The sequence below is a fragment of the Ochotona princeps genome, chromosome 5 (assembly GCF_030435755.1).
Source record: "Ochotona princeps isolate mOchPri1 chromosome 5, mOchPri1.hap1, whole genome shotgun sequence".
Classification (NCBI taxonomy): Eukaryota; Metazoa; Chordata; class Mammalia; order Lagomorpha; family Ochotonidae; genus Ochotona; species Ochotona princeps.
Genome location: NC_080836.1, coordinates 96,890,337 through 96,909,922, shown reverse-complemented (window position 1 = coordinate 96,909,922; position 19,586 = coordinate 96,890,337). Strand labels below are relative to the sequence as shown.

Here is a 19,586-nt window from a genome sequence, read left to right as displayed (position 1 = left end):
GGCAAAAACATTGACATACATTGAAAATAGTAAAATTGATGCATAAAAGTATCTACCAATATCTCAAAAAGCTTTCTAATAATAATTGTTATTATTATATGTTCCAACACGAATTGAATTTCCAGATGCTGCCATTAGATCATCTGCTATTCAAGTTTCACATTTATCACTTCCAACAAGATAACTCTTCATGAAATGACTAATGAGCCTGTAATTGTTACATGCCTTTCTCATTCAAGATTGATGTCCAGCCTATATCTTCTTGCATTCCCAAAACATCCCTGGGCAACTTTTATCCATACAATATCTAAAAACTAGATAAGAACAAGATGCTTACACAGTAGTAACTGTGTTGCATATTCATTAAAAGCTAGAGGAAAGAGCTTTGAGTGTGTTATGTTTCAGAAGCTAGATGTTTACCCCATTTCAAACGTTATACAATGCATGCATACATTAGAACATCACATGGTACCCCATAAATATTTATATTGTGTTTATCAGAGATAAAAAATTTAAGAAATAGAAACCTATTGGGGCACGCTCCATCTGAAGTGATTAAGGCTTAAATTGTCAAAATATTTAAATAAGATCCCTAATGTATCAACATATTTAAATAAGATCCTTGAAGGTCTACATGACCTCTTGGAATTAACTTTACCCTTCCTTTAACAGCAGCTGCCAATATCAACAATTTACAAAAAAAAAGTATGAATGATGGCTTATTTCACAGAGAAAACAAGCCTCGATTCTTACATGTCAGTTTCAATATACTGTGACAGTTGCTGATCCCGTGAACCATTTGATCCCATAGTGGTAACCGAGAACAGATTGGGTGACTCCTGTGATGTTGAGTTCATGCTGAAAGCAGGAAATTCTATTCCTCGCTGGAAATGTTTGGAATGTTCTCATTTCATCAGACACAATGCAATGTTGCAGAACTGAGGATTGATGTGAAATGAAAGATAGAAAGAAAATCTCTTTTCTGAAAAACAGCACCCATAATGAATAAATCATGGAGATCCTTTACCTCTCCGACTGGCTTCAGCCCAAGGTGCTGAAAGATGGAGCTATAGACAGGCACATCCATCGTCAGGAGGGTTTGTGGGATGAACCAACCTGTCTCACTAAGTGTATTTGGCCTGTCTTCCCAGAAGGAACAAGCCAGGCTGATGATCAGAAGAAGCGATGGAAGCTAATATCCAGTACACAAAAGTTATCAAGGCAATGCAGGCAGAGATTAACCACCTGAAGAAAGAGAATCAAGCCCTCCAGATGAAACTGACTTTGAGTGGTCAGAGAGCTCGGAGCTCAGGAGAAGAATCTGGAGACGAATGGGAAGAGGATGAGGCTGAACAATGTCTAGCCACCACTCAGCATGCTATTTCTACTGATGGGGCACAAGCCATGCCAGGGCACCAAGGTACTAACCATCCATAGCTCTTCTGTGCAAAGTGCATCTCTTTACTCTCTTCTTAATAGTAGGGTCAAGGTATCACGTAACTGCCTTACATTAGCATTTAAGGGATTCATCAATTCCCTACTGGTATGAGATTTGAATCCCTAGATTAAAATTTTCTTTGGTGTTGCCTTTTTAAAACATTTATTTATTTTTATTGGAAAGTCAGATTTATAGAGAGGAGAGACAAAGTGAACCATCTGCTGGTTCACTCCCCAAGTGGCTGCAATGGCCAGCTGGAGCTGAGCTGATTGAAGGCAGAAGCCAGGAGCTTCTTCAAGGTCTCCCACAGGGTTGCAGGGTCCCAAGACTTTGGGCCATCCTCAACTGCTTTTCCAGGCCACAAGCAGTGAGCTGTTTTTCGAATGGAAGTGGAGCAGCCAGGACATGAACTGGTATCCATATGGGATGCCAGCGCATGCAAAATAAGGATTTAGCCACTAGGCTATGCAATGGGCGCTAACATTTTCAAGAAGCATACTTTAGCAACATTAACCTTGCTTCCGGATTTGGTGAGTAAAGTGAGAATGGCAAAGTTGTGGAAATCTGTCAGAATGTGTTTTTCCTCTTCCCTTCAACTATTTAAATACTGAGTGTGTGTAAGACACGTTATATGCTCACTTTGTAAGTTGCCACACTATTGCAAAATAGGTAAGTGTATGGATAGTGAAATCAGACAAGCATGATTGCCAGTTATCGGTTGCTCTGTCACTTGACTCTGGGCTAGTTCTAAAACTATTTTCTTCAGTGTAACTCATATCTATCGTGAGAGTTAACTACAGTAATATGAACTAAAGCTCCTTTTAACACCTGGCAAACATAGCAATGGCAGATTTCTTATCCACATTCTATAAAGCACTTTAACTGTCCTGTTGTACCTCATTCAGTCTATCATATAGATTGAAGACTTCAAGACATATGGCCAATGATTTACATAATCTAAAAGTCAAATGGCTTACCTTTATGGAAAGGGCTCTAACACCAAGGTTTATACGTGAGATCAGAAATTGGCAAAACAGGAAACACATCCTACATTTAACTCGTCAGTGATGCAACATATTCAAATATAACTGGCAGACATGATCAAGCAATGAAATGTTGCAATATCACCTGTCAAAGACTTTAGGCAATGCCATTTAGAAGGTTAACTTGACAATGGAACATGTCATAGCATGCCACCTCTTGTCTCTGTTAGACAAGTCCCTCTGTCGAGTGAGAACATTTTAAAGCTGAAAACAGATTGCAGTCAGGATCTTTTCCATTGTGTCAAGTACAATTCAGGGTCTGAGAAATCCTGTCAACTATTTTTAAAATAAAATTGTGAAAAGGGATAGTATAAGACAGCACTTCTGATGGGAAACAAGAAAAGTTATGTATGTTTTTAATGTGATCTTTACAGTAGGATTTCCCAACTGACTGCTGCACTACTGACACATTCGAGTGAAGAATCTATCATTGTGGATGCCAATCCTAGGCTTTGTGTTTGGCAGCTTCCTTAGCCTTTTCCCAGTAAATGCTGTAGTATTTACTCATTGCTGTCCAGTTACAGACTTCAGAAATGTCTCTAGACATTGCCAAAAGCTGTCTGAAGACTAGACTGCACCATGGCTGGCGGTGTGGCACAGCGAGTTAAGCCACCACCTGAGACAACGGCATCCCATTCTAGTGCCAGTTCAGGTCCCTGCTGCTTCACTCTTGATCCACCGCTCGATAATACACCTGGGAATGCAGCAGAAGATGACCCAGGTGGGCATACATGTGGGAGACCCAGATGCGGTTCCAGGCTTTTGGCTTTGGTCTGGCCCAATCCTGGCTTTTATAGTCATGTAGGGAGTGATCCGGGTGTGAGAAGAGCTCCTGCTTGGTCTCATTTTCTTTCTTTCTCTCCTCCTTCTCTCCATCTATCTGTAATGCTGCCTTTCAGGTAAATAAACAAACCTTTTTCTTGAAACAAACACATGGAAAAGAGATTGCACTGTCCTTCCCTCCCAGCTCAGTCTGCCTTAAAACCATTGCCGTACTCCAAAGATAAACAGCACTCCTAATGATCTATTTCCTAGGATTATTATTCTAACAAGAAATTAATTTGGTTTCTAGTCTATCTGTGTCTTATTCTAAATCAGGTATGGCATTATTCAAAGAACCAAGAGTATCACACGTAAACTCTTCTAAGTGTCGATCTTAGAGGAAGTTGGATTTTTAACATCACCTGAACATCATGAGCATCTCACTTTCTCAGTATGTGGCTGGTTATTTCCTCTCAGGGTGTAGAAAGTAAGTTCAAAAAGGATTGGTGGAAAACAATTGGCCAAATTTGGGCAATGTTTGCCAGTTGCACCAACACCACCAGAAAGAAATGTGATGGGATCTAATTTTTTTCTTAGAAGACCGGTTGAGCTGCTTTAAGCAGTATTTATCTGTTTCTTAATGTGTGATATGATAATATAAGAATAAATGACAGGAATTGGCATGGTGGTGTAATGAGCCAATCTTCCGCCTGTGGCGCCAGCATCCCGTATAGGCAAGGGTTCGTATCCTGGCTGCTCCAATCCAGCTCCTTGCTTATGGACTGAGAAAGCAGTGGGTGGGTGGCTCAAGACCTTTGGCTCCTGGCTCCTGGTTGCTCTCTTCGAATCAGCTCAGTTCTGCCAGTTGTGGGCATCTGGGGAGAAGCAGAAATCTGCATTTCATATGAAAAATAAATACATCCTTTAAAAAAACAATAAACAACATGAATAGAAAAACACTGGCCTCTGAATGAAAATACATGGGTTGCAGTCCTAGCTTCATAATTGCTATTCAGTGCTAGACAGGCCATATGATGTTTCCAATCTTAAAATCTGCCTGTAAAATTGATGAATTGGACTCGTTGTCTTCCTTCAGCTGTGCAGTTCTATGATCCTGTGACTGCAATATGATATTCTGGTTACTCTCCTCATTTGTAAAATGGGAACAGTGGCAGATCTCTTAGAAGATCTCATTCAAAAGATTGAATGAGACCAAACCCATACAAATGAAACCCAACCTGCGTCAGTAGTACTTGTCATGAAATCACTGGCTATGTCAGGAAAATGCTGTAGAAGGAGTTTATTTGCTACCAGTCCCTGTTGAGCTCAAATAAACCTAAGTGTTGCCATCATCAGCATGTTTTCTGCAATACAATATAAAGAATCTGTTTATGCCTACCAATAGTTATAACTCTGTGTTTAAGGTATTTATAGAAATTACATTCCATGGATGAAAATGTTTGATTTACGAATGTTATTTTTAGTTAAGCGTGTCATAAATGTTGGAACTCCCATCAGAATTCCTGCTTAAAATTCGGTCTTTTACTTTTCCAAAAAAAAAACAAAACCAAGGAGGGCTGCCATTTTGCAATGGCCACATCAATGTTCTCTCTGCTTTCTGTACAGGTGAGCAGCAAACATAAGCTAGAAATAATTGTGCAGCAAATTCCAACCAACCCTCACCCACTCTAGTTTTTGCTTGCACCAGTAGGAACAGTCAGCCCAATCTGGGCCTTCCCCAGTCTAGCTCACATGAGACCCACTGGTGTTGTAGCCCTGCCTGGTCTGGTCTGCCCCCATCCCAACTCTCGCTCTTCAATGGAAGTGGTTGTCCAGCAGGGGAGACCAAATTTCCCTGCCGGCTTTGACCCCTCCCTCCCAGTTCTCACATGTGCTGTTTCGGCACTGCAACCACATCTGGTACGGCTCACCTCACCTTGGCATTCCTTAAGGTCTCTGTCTGAATGCTGTGTTCTCAAAATCTCTTCCTTGACCACACAATTTAAATAACCTCTAAATCCTTACCCTCGCCGGCCTCTATTTTATTTTCTTTATCAGTCTGGTTTTTCTGGATTCTATCATATAAAATACACTCTGTGTTCAATATGTATACTACACCTCAACAGGCAAATTCTGAACACACAAGAGCTTTGTTGTTCACTACCACACCCCACTTCTTGACAAAGAACCTAGCACAAGATTGGCACTTGACTAATATTTGTAAAGTGATTCAACAAATGGGTATCTGTCATGCATAAAAAACTAAAAATAATAGTTTTGTTTAAGACATCTCAATAAAATATTTTCCAGATAATTCTCCGTTTGAAAATGTCATTAAAGGTAAATTGTTGAATTTGGATTTTGTTTTTCCTATACAGGCAATGTCATGATTGTTCGAAGGTATTTTATTTCTTCATCAGTTCATTCCTTTGGTGCCAATGATGCCCGGAAAGCTGGGAAAAGACATCTGGACACCAAAGTCCTACGAGCTCCAGCAACTGTTAAACCCTTGGGATGTTCTTCAATTGAGAAGGAAGACAGTGAGGAAAATATGTTTGCAGAAGATTCTTGTCTGAGCAACAGTTCCAGCCAAGAAGCCTCTCCTGAACATGCCTTTGGCTGCAGGTAATGAACAATACACCTATCGGTTCACAGGTGTGCTGAGATGGGTATGGAGACCTGCCCTGAATGAGCAAGGTCTTTACAAGTGCTGGAGACATACTCCAAGAGTATGCTGAGTGAACCTAACTTCCACCTCAGCCAAGGCCTTTAGAGGACACACAGCAAACTTGTTTATGATTAAATGGCACCCTCTCCTTAATGCCTCTGTTAAGTGGAGCATTTAGTCTTCATTTTTCCATCACTCATTAATGATCATACTCCAAATCAGGCACTGGCAAAACAAGACTCAACAAAATAGGTCACTCTGTTTGAAGCTGTGAGGTAAGTGACACAGACACACAGGTAAACCAAGCAGCACAATAAAATAGGTCTCAGGGAGCAGGCAGAGGACTGCAAAGAGCTGAGCACAGAACCCCTCCTACAGCACACGTTCTGTGGAGACAGGTGCCTCAAGGGGCTCAGGAGAGACATCAATGAAAACAAAACTACCACCCCAAAACATAGGAACTGATACTTATGCAATCAGGAACAGCCTGAGAAGGGGAGAGACTTGAGAGAGTGACTGACAGGCTCCTAGTGGAGACTTGAGCTGGCATCACAGTTTGTGCCTGACTTAATCCACTGCACCACAATACCAGGCCCAGGACACGGTTGATGAGAGAAGTGACTCATAGAAGTCAGTGATGGCAGGAAATCAGCCAAGAGTAAAGAGCAAGTAGCAGACCTGCAGGGATCTTCAGCAGCAATGTTGGAAAGCGCACACACTTGTCACAGGAAGGAGGTCACAGAGGCTCAGCTAGTTATATTTGAATTTCAAAAATCAGGCTGAAAAAAACTGTATTTCTTCCACAAAGTTCTATTAAAGAGAGAGTAGGCTGATTCATAGAGTACAAACGATTAAACAGGCAAAGAGTACGGAAAGATCAGCCTACCGGGAGGAATACAAAGAGGAGGTGAAGATGGAGGCAACCAGGAGATAAAAGCACTGAAGCGGAAAAGGGTGGGAGGTGAGAGGCTCCAACACAAAAGTCTCTCCATGAATGCCAAGGAGTAAGGATTCTGTCCCGTAATTAGTAGACCTAAGAAGGCACCTGACAGCTTCCAAATAGTCAGAGACACATGTTACAAACAGTGCCCACTTATCTCAGTTTCAAACACAACAGAAACAACAAATTAGCAAACATCTTATCCTTTCTCCCTGCCCCCAGACTCGCTTAGGGCAAGGTGTCATTATGGCTTTGTTTGTTTGTTTCCTTTTAGATGATATTTGCTTTTTAACAGGCAATTGATTTTTAAAGTTCTTGGAAAATTTAACTAAGTTGACTTGGGTGCAAAAACATATTGGAATACAGACATATGAGACACCTTCAAAAACATCATGGAGAACGTGGAACATCAACAAGCTGTGCATGCATTTCAAAAAGTTTTGTAGAAAAGTAAACTTAACGTTTCATTTCATTTTCCATGAAATGTTGAAACCCCCTCAGACTTGAATTACGTACATTCACACATTCATCGCAGCGGTCCAGAGGCTGTGCAGCACAATGGTCAGTCAGGAGTGTAGACCCTGTGGCTACAGCAGGAAACAGAAGTGTCACAAACCCTTTACCATGCAGGAACTTAACTGCTTTATAACATTATAGGTAAACATGAAAATGTGTAAAATGTGTATTATATCAAATGTTATGTACTAAAGAAGAAAAATGATCATTGAGGAGGCAGGACAGATTAGAAGAGCAAGAATTATTTAAATATTTGACATCACAGCCAAAAAAAAAAAAAAGTGTGTCGTTATTAGAGAAGAGGACCGGTGATGCCTGAGCAAACAGCTCATCGGGCATAAGGGGCAGCAGAGGGCAGGAGCAGGGCTCAAGGGGAGGCGCCGGCACCTGTGTGAGCATCTGAGCCACGCTCCTAGGAGTAGAGCAGAAGTCTAGAAGTCCAGGAAAACCTGCCACCCCCACCGACCACTCTGACTGCAATCCAGCTGAACGGAGCACAAAACATGTTCTTTCTATTTAAAAAAAGAGAGATCCAAATAGGAGTTCCGTTGTGAAAGATGATAAGAATAGTATCAAAAATAATGAAACCAAATCTAAGGCTATAAAATTATATACAACAAGAGATCATTTTTGACAGAGCATGATAAAAGTAATGTTGTTTCTGGATGAGAGCCAAAGGTAGGACTAAGGAGAAGGTCAACTGTGGGATACAGGAATGGGAAGTGTCAAATCAGCCACTGGCATCCAGTGAGCATGTGTTTTCTTTTCTTACTTCATTTATTTTATTTTACCTGAAAGTCAGAATGACTGAGAGGAGAGACCCACTGGTTCACACCCAAATGGCCACTACTGCCACACTGGGCCAGTGTAAGCAAGGAGCCAGAAGTGTCTTCTGAGTCTCTCTGGTGGTTGCAGGAGCCCAGGAACTTGAGCCATCCTCTGCTACTTTTCCAGGCCATTAGCAAGGAACTGGATCAGAAGAGAAGCAGTTGGAACACAAATTGGTGCCCATTTGAGATGCCAGTGCTACAGGTAGAGGGTAACTCTGATAAGCCACCACACCTGCCCCCAAGTGGTTTTTGCATTTTGTTCCATTAGTTTTATCATCATCATTATCGTCATCATCATTTTTATGATACAGTTCCATAGGCCCTGGGATTTCATTTACTTCATCCCCAAGTGTCCTCCCCTCCCCAATGAGTTCCTCTTTATATTATGACAGCATAGTTCTTCATAAACAGTCATATATTCACCATTGCAGGCACGGACAATGACAGAGAGTCTAGGATCCTATTGTTAAGATACAGTAAACAGTTTCATTGGGAGTCCATCTTTGGTCTGGAAGTAGAGATGCATACTGCATTGTATCCTCACATGTGGATATGACAGTCTCCATTACACAGTTACTATACATCCTCTTAAATGAAAAGTCACAAAACAAAATCAGCAATGCCTGAAGTTACATAATATGCTACTGAATGACTAATGTATCGCTAAAGAAATGAAAAAGAAAATCAAGAACTTTCTTGAAGAAAAGAATGTTATTGTATGATCTGAGTCAATGAATTTACTGAGAAACTGATTTGAAAAGATGAAACTAAAAACAAAAAAATCAAAATTCAAAAGTTATAGTTTCCACTAATTTTTGTTGGTGAGATGGGTTTTGTGTTTTTAATCCAGTCTACTAATCTAGGACGTTTGATTGAAGAGTTTAAGCCATTTACACTCAGAGTTAACATGATGGGGTGGTAATCTGGTCCCGTCATTTTAGCAATGTTTTGTTCATTGATTCAGTCTTCTGTTGTCATTTTACTGGGATGTTCTTCCTATTTGCCTTTGGTTTTGGTGGGTGCTATTCCTCTTCTCTGCCAAGAAAACATCTTTAAGTATCACTTGTAGGGCAGGTTTGGGAGAGGCATATTCTTTTAATTTTTCTTTACTGTGGAAGAATTTTATCTCACTTTCAAAGACAAAAGAAAGCTTTGCTGGGAACGTTATCCTGGGTAGACAACTTTTTGCTTTTAGAATCTGGAATATGTCACACTGTTCTCTTCTGGCCTGCAGAGTTTCCCAGGAGAGGTCTCCTGTGAATTTAATTGACATTCCTTTATATGTCAATTGATTTTCTTCATGAACACCTTTCAGGATCTTTTCCCTATATTCAATTGAAGAGAGCTTGAAGAACATGTGTCTTTGTGAAGATCGCTTTTGGCCAACTCTGTTGGGAGTTCCTTGCCCCTCCTACATGTTGTTTCCCAATTCTTTCTCTAGATTAGGGAAATTTTCCTTTATTGTTTCATTAAATACATTTTTAAACCCAAATTCTCTTTCTGCACCTTCTGGAACTCTCATAACTCTTATATTTGGCATTTTCATGGTTTTCTTAATTCTTGAATAGCTTTTTTAGCCTGACCCAGTTCTGCTTCCAACTTTTTGATTGTTTCCCCATCATGATAAGAAATATCTTCCAATTATGAAATTATTTCCTCTGCCTTCTTTATCCTATTATTGAGACTTTCTACTGACTTTTTAATTTGCTCTATACACCGTTCATTTCCAATAATTCAGCTTGATTTTGTTTCAGTTGCTATTTGCTGTGTGGCATATTCCTTAAATTTCTTAAACGCCTGCTTTATGTGCTTCTCGCCGTTGATAAGAAGCTGTATAACAATTCTGTGTGCCCCATTTTCTCTATGTATTCCTCAGTTAACTCTGAAGTTGGCAAAGACTTTTGCTCCTTTGCAGGGGAGTCATCAGTAATATTCATTGTGCCTTTGTCTCTTCTTTTGCTCTTGGACATTGTACTTCTGGTTAGCAGATTCTGCTCCTTAGGGGAGGTTTCTAAGCTGTGTCACCCAAGGTCTACAATTCATTTTTATTTATTGTGATTGATACATGGTTCTTTTCTTGCAGTCACTTGTGCACTCCCTCCAGCAAGTTCCAGGTCTGGGTTCTTGTGTCAAATTTCCAGCATGGTCTCCGTAGCTCCAGCTCCTGGCTCAGCACTCTCTACTTCCTGTGACACTGCTGGGGCTGCACCATTGTCTGTACAACCTTTCTTCACATCCGGTTGGAGTATGTCCCAGGAATAGGGAGACACCAGGTGTCCTATATAGCTAGATTGTTGGTGGTGTTGATCTTGCTGGAACTTGTTGGCTGTTAGGTCTGCCCCACATGTATTCTTAGAAGGAAAAGAGATGAAAGACAGAACTATGTCTTAAAAAATTATTTAAGTAGAAATACACATTATAAGACTTACGTGTATGTTTTATAAAGGTGCTATATATGTGTGATACAAAGCAAAACGGGACAGCTGTTGTAAGTTGGGTGTTTGGCCTATTGGGTAAGATGTGTACAGTCAACACTGGAGCGCCTTGGTTTGATTCTCAACTTCAGCCCGACTCTAGCTTCCTATTAAGGCAAATACTACAAGGCATTGACTCTAGCTCACATAATTGAATTCTGACACCTGCAAGGAAGACCTGGATTACAGTCTCAGCTCCTGGCTCTCTCTGGCCTGCCCCAGACACTGGGAGCATTTAGGGAGTGAATCGGCAGATGAGAGCAATCTCTGTGTGTCCGTGTCCCTTAAACATTTTCTTTAATTTACAAATTACAAAACAATTGCAATTTATATAATCAAACATATAAAAAGGAATATCCTCCATGAAGCCAGTACCGAAATAACTACTACTTAGGTGTTGATGGATTCCTTATGTCTACGAAATTACACAGTGCCTGTATTATATTTATGTTTTACACTTACACCAATTCATTCTCCCAGACCTGCAGCACTGAGAGTTATAACACTAGTAGTTTTTCCACTTCAACTTGTAATATATTCTTGGATAGTTTGAGAACCTAACCAATATTTACACTTTATTCTTCTTCTGAACCAAATTCTTTCCAACTCCCAAGCTGCCAACTAATAAACTGTTGATACTATAATCCATTCCTGATGTAGGAGTCAATTTAATTTGAAAGACTGAGACAGTTATAGAATTTGAGAATAAATTCAGTATCCGGCTTAAAATCTACGTAAAATCCACTAGAAAAAGAGAATCATTAGGTAGGAATTAAGCATGTATTGTATTCCTATTTTCTTTTCAGGAACTTACTAGTCTATAATAAGTTACTGCATTATTTTTCTGATAGGGAAATTAACTTGTTTCTTAACATCTTTCTTTTTTTTTTAAAGATTTATTTATTGTATTACAAAGTCAGATAAACAGAGAGGAAGAGAGACAGAGAGGAAGATCTTCCATCCGATGATTCACTCCCCAAGTGAGCCGCAACGGCCGGTGCTGTGCCAATCCAAAGCCGGGAACCAGGAACCTCTTCTGGGTCTCCCACGCAGGTGCAGGGTCCCAAAGCCTTGGGCCATCCTCGACTGCTTTCCCAGGCCACAAGCAGGGAGCTGGATGGGAAGTGGAGCTGCCGGGATTAGAACCGGCACCCATATGGGATCCCGGGGCTTTCAAGGCGAGGACTTTAGCCGCTAGGCCACGCCGCTGGGCCCGATCTATTTTCTTAATTGTAAGAGTGAAAACTCAGATTTCTATGTCAAAATTGAAAAAAAAATGAAATCCTATCTTTAATCTCTATGAAGCTTTGGCACCGAGGGACCCTGACAGTAACATTATTCTGAGAATGTTTCCTTGGTTCAGTGATTGAAAAGTTGATAAGCAAAGGAATGTGATGTCTGATCTAATGCAAAATGCAGCACAAGCAAAATGCTTTCTAATAAACCCTGGTAAAATTCATTGAAAGATGTTAAGAGGGCCCGGCAGCGTGGCCTAGCAGCTAAAGTCCTCGCCTTGAACGCCCCGGGATCCCATATGGGCGCTGGTTCTAATCCTGGCTGCTCCACTTCCCATCCAGCTCCCTGCTTGTGGCCTGGGAAAGCAGTTGAGGACGGCCCAATGCATTGGGACCCTGCACCCGCATGGGAGACCCGGAAGAGGTTCCTGGTTCCTGGCATCGGATCGGCACAGCATCGGCCCGTTGCAGCTCACTTGGGGAGTGAATCATCGGACGGAAGATCTTCCTCTCTGTCTCTCCTCCTCTGTGTATATCTGGCTGTAATAAAATGAATAAATCTTTAAAAAAAAAAAGAAAAAAAGAAAATAGAACTAGGATGATAAGATAAGGGAAAGGGGCTTACATAAATTGTTAAAACTGATACACGCTATTCTATTCTGTTTACTGATGGAAGGAACTACATGAATCACATCAAATATATTTTCTCCTTTTTCAAATCAGCCTGGATAAAAAGGCAACCTGTGGAGTCAGATAATTAAATTCCAACACCATCATTCATAAAGAACAAGCAGGTAGAAACAATCTTTAGTCTGCCCTGGACCACAGTGCATTCTTCCGTAAGAACGTGTGCCTGCTCAACTTGTGAAGACTAAGGCAGTCATGTGAGTGAGTGCTCACTAACGGAGCCCAGCAGGTGGAAGCACTGGCCAGACTTCTTCCAAAGAGAGGGTGTTCCTGTGTTTTCCAGGACACACCAAATGAAATTCAATGAAATGAGGGTTTTATTTATAAGAAGAAGTAGAAACTGAAGAAGAAGAGGAGCCGGAGGAGAGAGAAGAGACAATCATTTGAACATGGTTCCTTACAATTATTCCTGTAGGAGCAGTTTCATTGGTTTTATACCAAACCTCTATAATTTTAGAGCAAAATGGAGTGATGATCAAATAAGAAGATAGTCCTGCCACTAATTCCCGGCCATTGCTCTTATCCCTCTCTCCTTACAGTTAAAATGGCTGTTCAGTATTTCAAACTGAAAGGATTGTAAACTATTTGCCTCAAATGTCTGCTTCATTGCAATGGGAGAGATTCGCTGTGAAAGATTCTTAACCTAAAACAGAGTGATACTCTTCAAGTTTAAACATCAGGGTGGGGAAAGGTATTTGTTCTCCCTGTTAAGACACTGCTCAGAACTCCTGCTTCCCATAGCAGACTGCCTGGGCTGGATACTTCCAGCAACACCTGACCTCAGCTTCCAGCCAGTGCAGACCCCAGGACGCAGGTGCTGGCTCAGGTGAATATATCTGCAAAGAGCTTCTAGCTGCTGGCCTTGGTCCAGCCTAACCCTAGTCACTACATTGCAGGAATCTGGGAAATTAATCGACAGAGGTGTTCTCTCCCACTTCTCTCAAGTAAATAGTAAGTTTCAACTTTAAAAAAAAAAAGCACATCAAACTAATTATCTTCAGTTTTAACGGTTTTAATTTTCTCTATGCAGTATTCATTGGGCTTACTGAAGAAATCAGTTCCAGGACGAAGAGTCTTATATCTATGTTGAACAAATAAACAGAAAGCATTACTATACATTTCACATGAAATTTTGAGGCCTGGCATAATAGCTTAGTGGCTAAATCCTTGCCATGAATGCACCAGGAACCCATATAGGCACCAGTTTATGTCCTGGCTGCTCCACTATCCTTCCATTTCCCTGCTGGTGGCCTGGGAATGCAGTGGAGGATAGTTCAAAGCTGTAGGACCCTGCACCCACATGGGAGACCCGGAAGAAGCTTCTGGCTTCAAATCTACTTCGCTTCGGCCGTTGTGGCCACTTGGGGATTAAACCAGCAGATAGAAGAGCTTTCTCTCTGTATCACCTTCTCTGTGTATCTGCCTTTCCAATAAAAATATATAAATCTTTTAAAACAAGTAAATGAAATTTTGACACTGTAGACAGTATTTGGTCACTGAGAAAGAAACAGCAAATATTCTGTTTTTAGGTTCACTAAAATGTCTTATTTTTCTTCCCCCTTTTTGGTTTCTGCAGGGAAAGGACAAAGACAGTCAGTTTCCTGTTACCTATGGATATGTCTTCCTATTCCAAAACTTCAAACTCTTTGAAATGCTCACCAAGCGACAGCCCAAAGCAGCTAAGTATCATTGCAGAATAAGATTGTGAATTGGTAAAATAGAAGAAACAGTTGATTCTCCCTCCGTCCCCCTCCCCCCCTCAAAAAAGTGGTAGCACCAAAGTCAAGTTTTCCCGTATTGGCACCAATTCATATCCCAGCTGCTGGCTCCTGACTTCGGATTGGCTCAGCTCCAGCCTTTGCAGCCCTTTCGGGAATGAACCAGTGGATGGAAGATCTTTCTCTCTGCTTCTCAATGGACTTGTTCAGGCAGGGAATGGAAGCGATGACTTTCTGTGTTGCTGAACACTGAAGGCTGATGTGTGCGCACTGTAGTCTGCAGTTTGTGCGTTACCAAGTGTGACTGTGTGCTGAGCCTCCAGTACCTGTTTTATGTCATCAGGAAATGCCGCTATCCACATTGTGTCATTTTTTGGAGGAAGCTACAATAGCTGCGGGGAGGGGGAGGAAGGGATGAGAAATGTGCTTTTGATTAATGGCATAAAGGTAATTGTGACTACCCTTACAATTCATCGTGTGTTGAATTTCACTGATGATAGTTCCACAGCAGTTCTTGAACAGCCTCTGTCACAGATGAGCTCAAGCCCAGCAAAGCCCATTGTTACATTGTAGAATCAGAGCCGCCACAGGCCAGTTAAGAGCAAAGACAGCAAACCTGATTTGGGGACAACAACAGCAAAATATGCTTTGATTATCAATACCCAAGGCCTGGAAATCTTTGATTCCTGAACTTCTAGCCAACAGAGTATCTCCCTTTATAGCAATTACATTTCTAATTACATCTTCTAATGTAAGCAAGGACCTTCAATTAAAATCTCTAGAGTTTAAAAGTAAGTTTGAGGTTCCACTGGGTAGTGCAGCTGGGTAAACTGAGCAAAGGTGGGGGAAAAAACCAGGAATTCATATTTCCAAGCAACTCTCCAAGGTGACCTCTGTGCTGCCCTCCTGCGTTTCTGATCCACACTTGGAAATACTAAGCAAGGTCTGAGCTCTCTAAAACTGGCACCAAGTTCAAGCAGAAGCAGTGAAGCAAGGAAAGGGTCAGAATGTTCCAAAGCATTTCGAGGAAGGAATCTTAATGATCTCAGACAGATCCCTAGAATGGAGACTGAAGCAGCAACCAAGTTCCTGAGGTCAAAGCCACACAATAGAATCAATGGTTCTTTTCTTTGAAACATCCATTTAAGAGGAACAATATTTTCAACATTGTAACAGATACATACCAGGACAGGATTACAACTGGAGGGGAAAGCTGACAGTGAGACATAAAACCACATTCGCCTAGGAATGAAGATGCACTAAGTAGCTAATTATGCTATTCACCTAGGAGGTAGCTAACATTTTTAGTTGATGCTCAATTATAATCTCTGTGGTTTTATAAAATGAAGGATTTTACATTCACATCACTTGAAAAAAAAAGCACTGCTCAAACAGTAAATTAAACAAAAAAGCAGCACATGACCATCATTTAAGTTTTAATATCTTAACTGGCAATGTTATAATGACATATTATCCCCAGCTCCAGTTCAATGACAGCTCAAGCTCAATGTCTAGTACATAATCGGCATTTCGTTTGCACTCAGGGAACTGAATTGCATCAATAGTGCCCAGTGAAAAACAATTGCACCATCAATTTTGGTGTTTGTTAAATTTTGTATTTTTAGCAGGTAAATAAATTTCATGAATTTCATACCTACAAATATAAGAGCATAATGATACTTCGCGCTCCATCCTCCCTCTCGTCCTCCTTGCTTTTTGATTTGTTCTTTTAGTTTTTACAATGGCATACTTTTACTATACTTTATAATCACAAACTTAACAAGAAGCAGAATAACAACTGCTCCTCAAAAGTACAGACAAGGATTGTAAATAATAAATGTCCGTTTTGCTCATACACACTACATTTTTACTCCGGATATTCATGATTGCTCGGGGAAAGAATATGATACTGATCTTTAAATCCAAGTAACATCAGAATTAAATAAAGCATAAACAAAGCCCCAGTTCTTTGCACTTGATGGATACAGTATTTGAAAATAAGCCCTTGTAGCATAATTTTGAATACAACGGATTACATAAAAGGAAATAAATATGTATACCTCTAGCTCTGCCCAGCCAATTATACTTCATGTTTGTATCCCCAAAATTTCCTGTATGAATCCAGTTGGGAGTCCAAATGCCCTGTTAGTGACCAGCCTGTAACAGCAATGACTTGAGGACTTGAGAGTGGCATGTATATGCCAACCTAAAGGCAACACGTCACTCACCTGAAGGAAAAGAAACAGGAGAGTCTTCCATGGATGTGAAAATCTTAGGTTTTATCTAGAGCCTCCTGATTCATGAATATTGGCAAGTGTTCAAACTTATAAACACTGCCAAAGTCAAGCACACTCTATCTGGGGACTGGATCTAGTTCCTAGGATACTAGATGTCAATTTCCCAAATGTGGAGCTCCTAAACAAGAAAGGGGACCTGGAAAGATACACTTTGGCTGATGGAAAGGGGAAAGGAAAGTTTGAGGTTTGGAAAAGAAGGTAAGAAGCATTACATGCCGTGAAGTCCACTTGGACAAAGAGCTGAAGTTCCACGTCTTCCCATACAGCTGGCCTCACCAGCAGTCATGTATCTGTCTACAGTACCAAAATGTAATTTGAGACAGCATGGGGGATTTTATTTTTTACACTTTTATCACTGTATACTGCTATATGCTTTAGGTTTTCCACTTGCACAAAATTATTGGAAGGAAAAACAATATCTAAACAAAAAGCATCATTCCATGAGGAAACTAAAACCACAGAATCAGGGGATTTTTTTCCTATCAGATTCTGGTTCCAAATCATAATTTCATTGTCTATGCACAGTTCATATGGATCACTCCAACTCAATCAGATTGTAGCAAAGCAAGATGAGTAGTTACAACTTCTGGGGTCTTCAAAGTATATAATGTGTCCCTCTGAAGGTGTGATACTTGGCAGGAGATGAACTCTTAATATTACAATTTGAAGCATTGTGAACATGTGAATATGGCTTCAACATTCTTCATATTAAGTATATTTAAAGGTCTAGTATACTGTCTATGTGGGTAGGTAGCATGAAACACTAGAAACATAAAAGATTTGAAACAGACTCACAGCATATTCTTCATTTAAACATAAAGAATTAAGATATGAAACTTCTACCTGATATTTTTTCTACCTGATATATTTTCTGATATATTAAGTGAAGAGCCATCAGCTGATATAAGAAACAACAAGATAAGTTACATGCTCTACCTGTAAAAACCTTTAAGGTAAAGAAACAAAAAAAGAATCATTTCACGATGAATTCTTGGTGATGACCAGCATTGCCAATAATAGCACAGGTTAATAATCCTGTGGGTGACGAAAATTAAGAGTTAACAAGTACATCCATCTATAGTCGAAGTACATCTATATCAACATCTGTCATAGCTATTTGCTTAAATAAGTATGACCTCTTGCAAATCTAATAAACAAGTTGATTTAAATAAAATGGAACTAAATGATCTAACGAAAACTAAATGGTAAGCCCTATAAATTCATTGATCTACTCCCAATGCTTTAAGCTACTTCTTCTCCCGAAGATATAAATCTACAAGAGATTTAAGCAAAGAGACAACTGTATATGGACAATAGGAAGCATTTTGAGGTTCATTCTAGTCCTTGATCCAAATTCTAATTTATCATCTAGAAAACAAATGTTAGGGACTTCAAAGAAATACAACAGAATCAAGCATTGAACTTGATAGTTCTTGGCACAAAAAAATCAAATGCGAAATAGAGTAATATCTGCTGTTTATGGAAAATACTGCCCATAAAACTTAATGGATGGGATGATACAACCTGGAAAAGACAAGGCATGCCACGGAAGTCAACGTGTTGACCATATTTCTTTCCCAAGAGATTACTCTGCTGCCTTCAGCAACATATGTTTTTTTAAACTCCAATGCAGGAACGTGTTCATTCAATCAAGCTGTGCTTGAAAAAGCTTGTGCACGGTACCTTTCTCGTGCATTAATAAGTCAGACACCTGTTGCAGCTTCAATTTTTTAGTAGTTTCTGCCTCTTTCATTAGTGCGGCAAGACAATCAAAATATCTCAGGACTGCAGTAATGGGCACACAATAGTCTTCTAAAAGGTGGCAGAAGAAATACTGAGTTTATCCCAATCACACATTCATATTTAAAACTTCAGCATTATTTGAACTGACCTTAAAAAGTTGAAATACTTCAAACTTAAGGTAAGACTAAACTAATTCTTGTCAAGTTTTCCTAAAACAATTCTCTGTGGAAGCCAAATTTCCAGGATGGAAATACACCGTCATGTGTCTTTTCCTCTCACTGCAATAGCTCATCTTTTAGTCACTTGAAAACATTTACATTTGAGATATGTAACTGGAGGATTGATTGAAAATCTCTAATAATTTTTTGATAATTCTATCATCCTCCCAGTACCATTTGGTGAAAAACATTTTTAATTCATCTTTGTTTATAGTTTTTCCAAAAATAGAATCACTCTCTCCATTAAGGAACATGATAATCAGTTATGATCTACTTATTCATAAACATTTGCCCCAAATTCCCATTAGAAATATTTCCCAAGTCCTTTCCCTTGCTTCTTTCTGTTTTACTCTGATCTTGAGGGTTTTTCATTTTCAGGGAGTTACTTCAGATCAAGAGCTTTCCATCAAAACTTCTGACAGAAAGATGGAGGAGGAACTACATGTTCCTAAACAGAAGAAAACTTTACTCTTTAAAACATTCAGGGGGTCTTTGATTTTTGAAATACCATTTTATCCGACAAACAACCCTCTTCTTCACTTCACAGTGAGAAGAATATTCAGTGCTGAAGAGTAGCAGAGTGGATGGGATAAGCTGGAAGCAAATAATTCTTTGGCCACTTGCTATACCATGCCCAAGAAGATAGGATTTGTTTAAGGCCCACGGTCACCAAGTAACAATTAAATAAGCACCCAAGAGATGAGTCAGTGACTGTTGCCCTAACTATCGTTACTTGCTTTCTGTGGGGATTATTTTATGTTGTCCACCACGACGGTCACCTCTTCTCTGTCGTGAGCTTTGCTTGTCCTCTGATCTTGACAGATTGTGTGGAAATCCTACAGAACCATGTCCAACACCTATTTCCTGACTTAAAACAGCAACTTCCCAGCACCAAGTCTTCCTGCTCTAAACCAACAGACTCCAGTGTTCCTTCCACATAATTCTCCCCCTTTCCTGTCACCCCAGCAAACCCAAATGACTTAAATTTTGAGGACTGCTTGGAAGCTTGTTCCCAGC

General features: G+C 40.1%; 1 protein-coding gene across 1 annotated transcript; it reads left to right on the top strand.

The window, feature by feature from the left end:
* Nucleotides 1-1,185: 1,185 nt before the first annotated feature.
* Nucleotides 1,186-14,293, top strand: CCDC195 (coiled-coil domain containing 195). Its single transcript, XM_058664260.1, has 3 exons — nucleotides 1,186-1,420; nucleotides 5,622-5,868; nucleotides 14,170-14,293. The coding sequence occupies exons 1-3, from the start codon at nucleotides 1,186-1,188 to the stop codon at nucleotides 14,291-14,293; spliced, it is 606 nt and encodes a 201-aa protein (XP_058520243.1).
* Nucleotides 14,294-19,586: the final 5,293 nt, after the last annotated feature.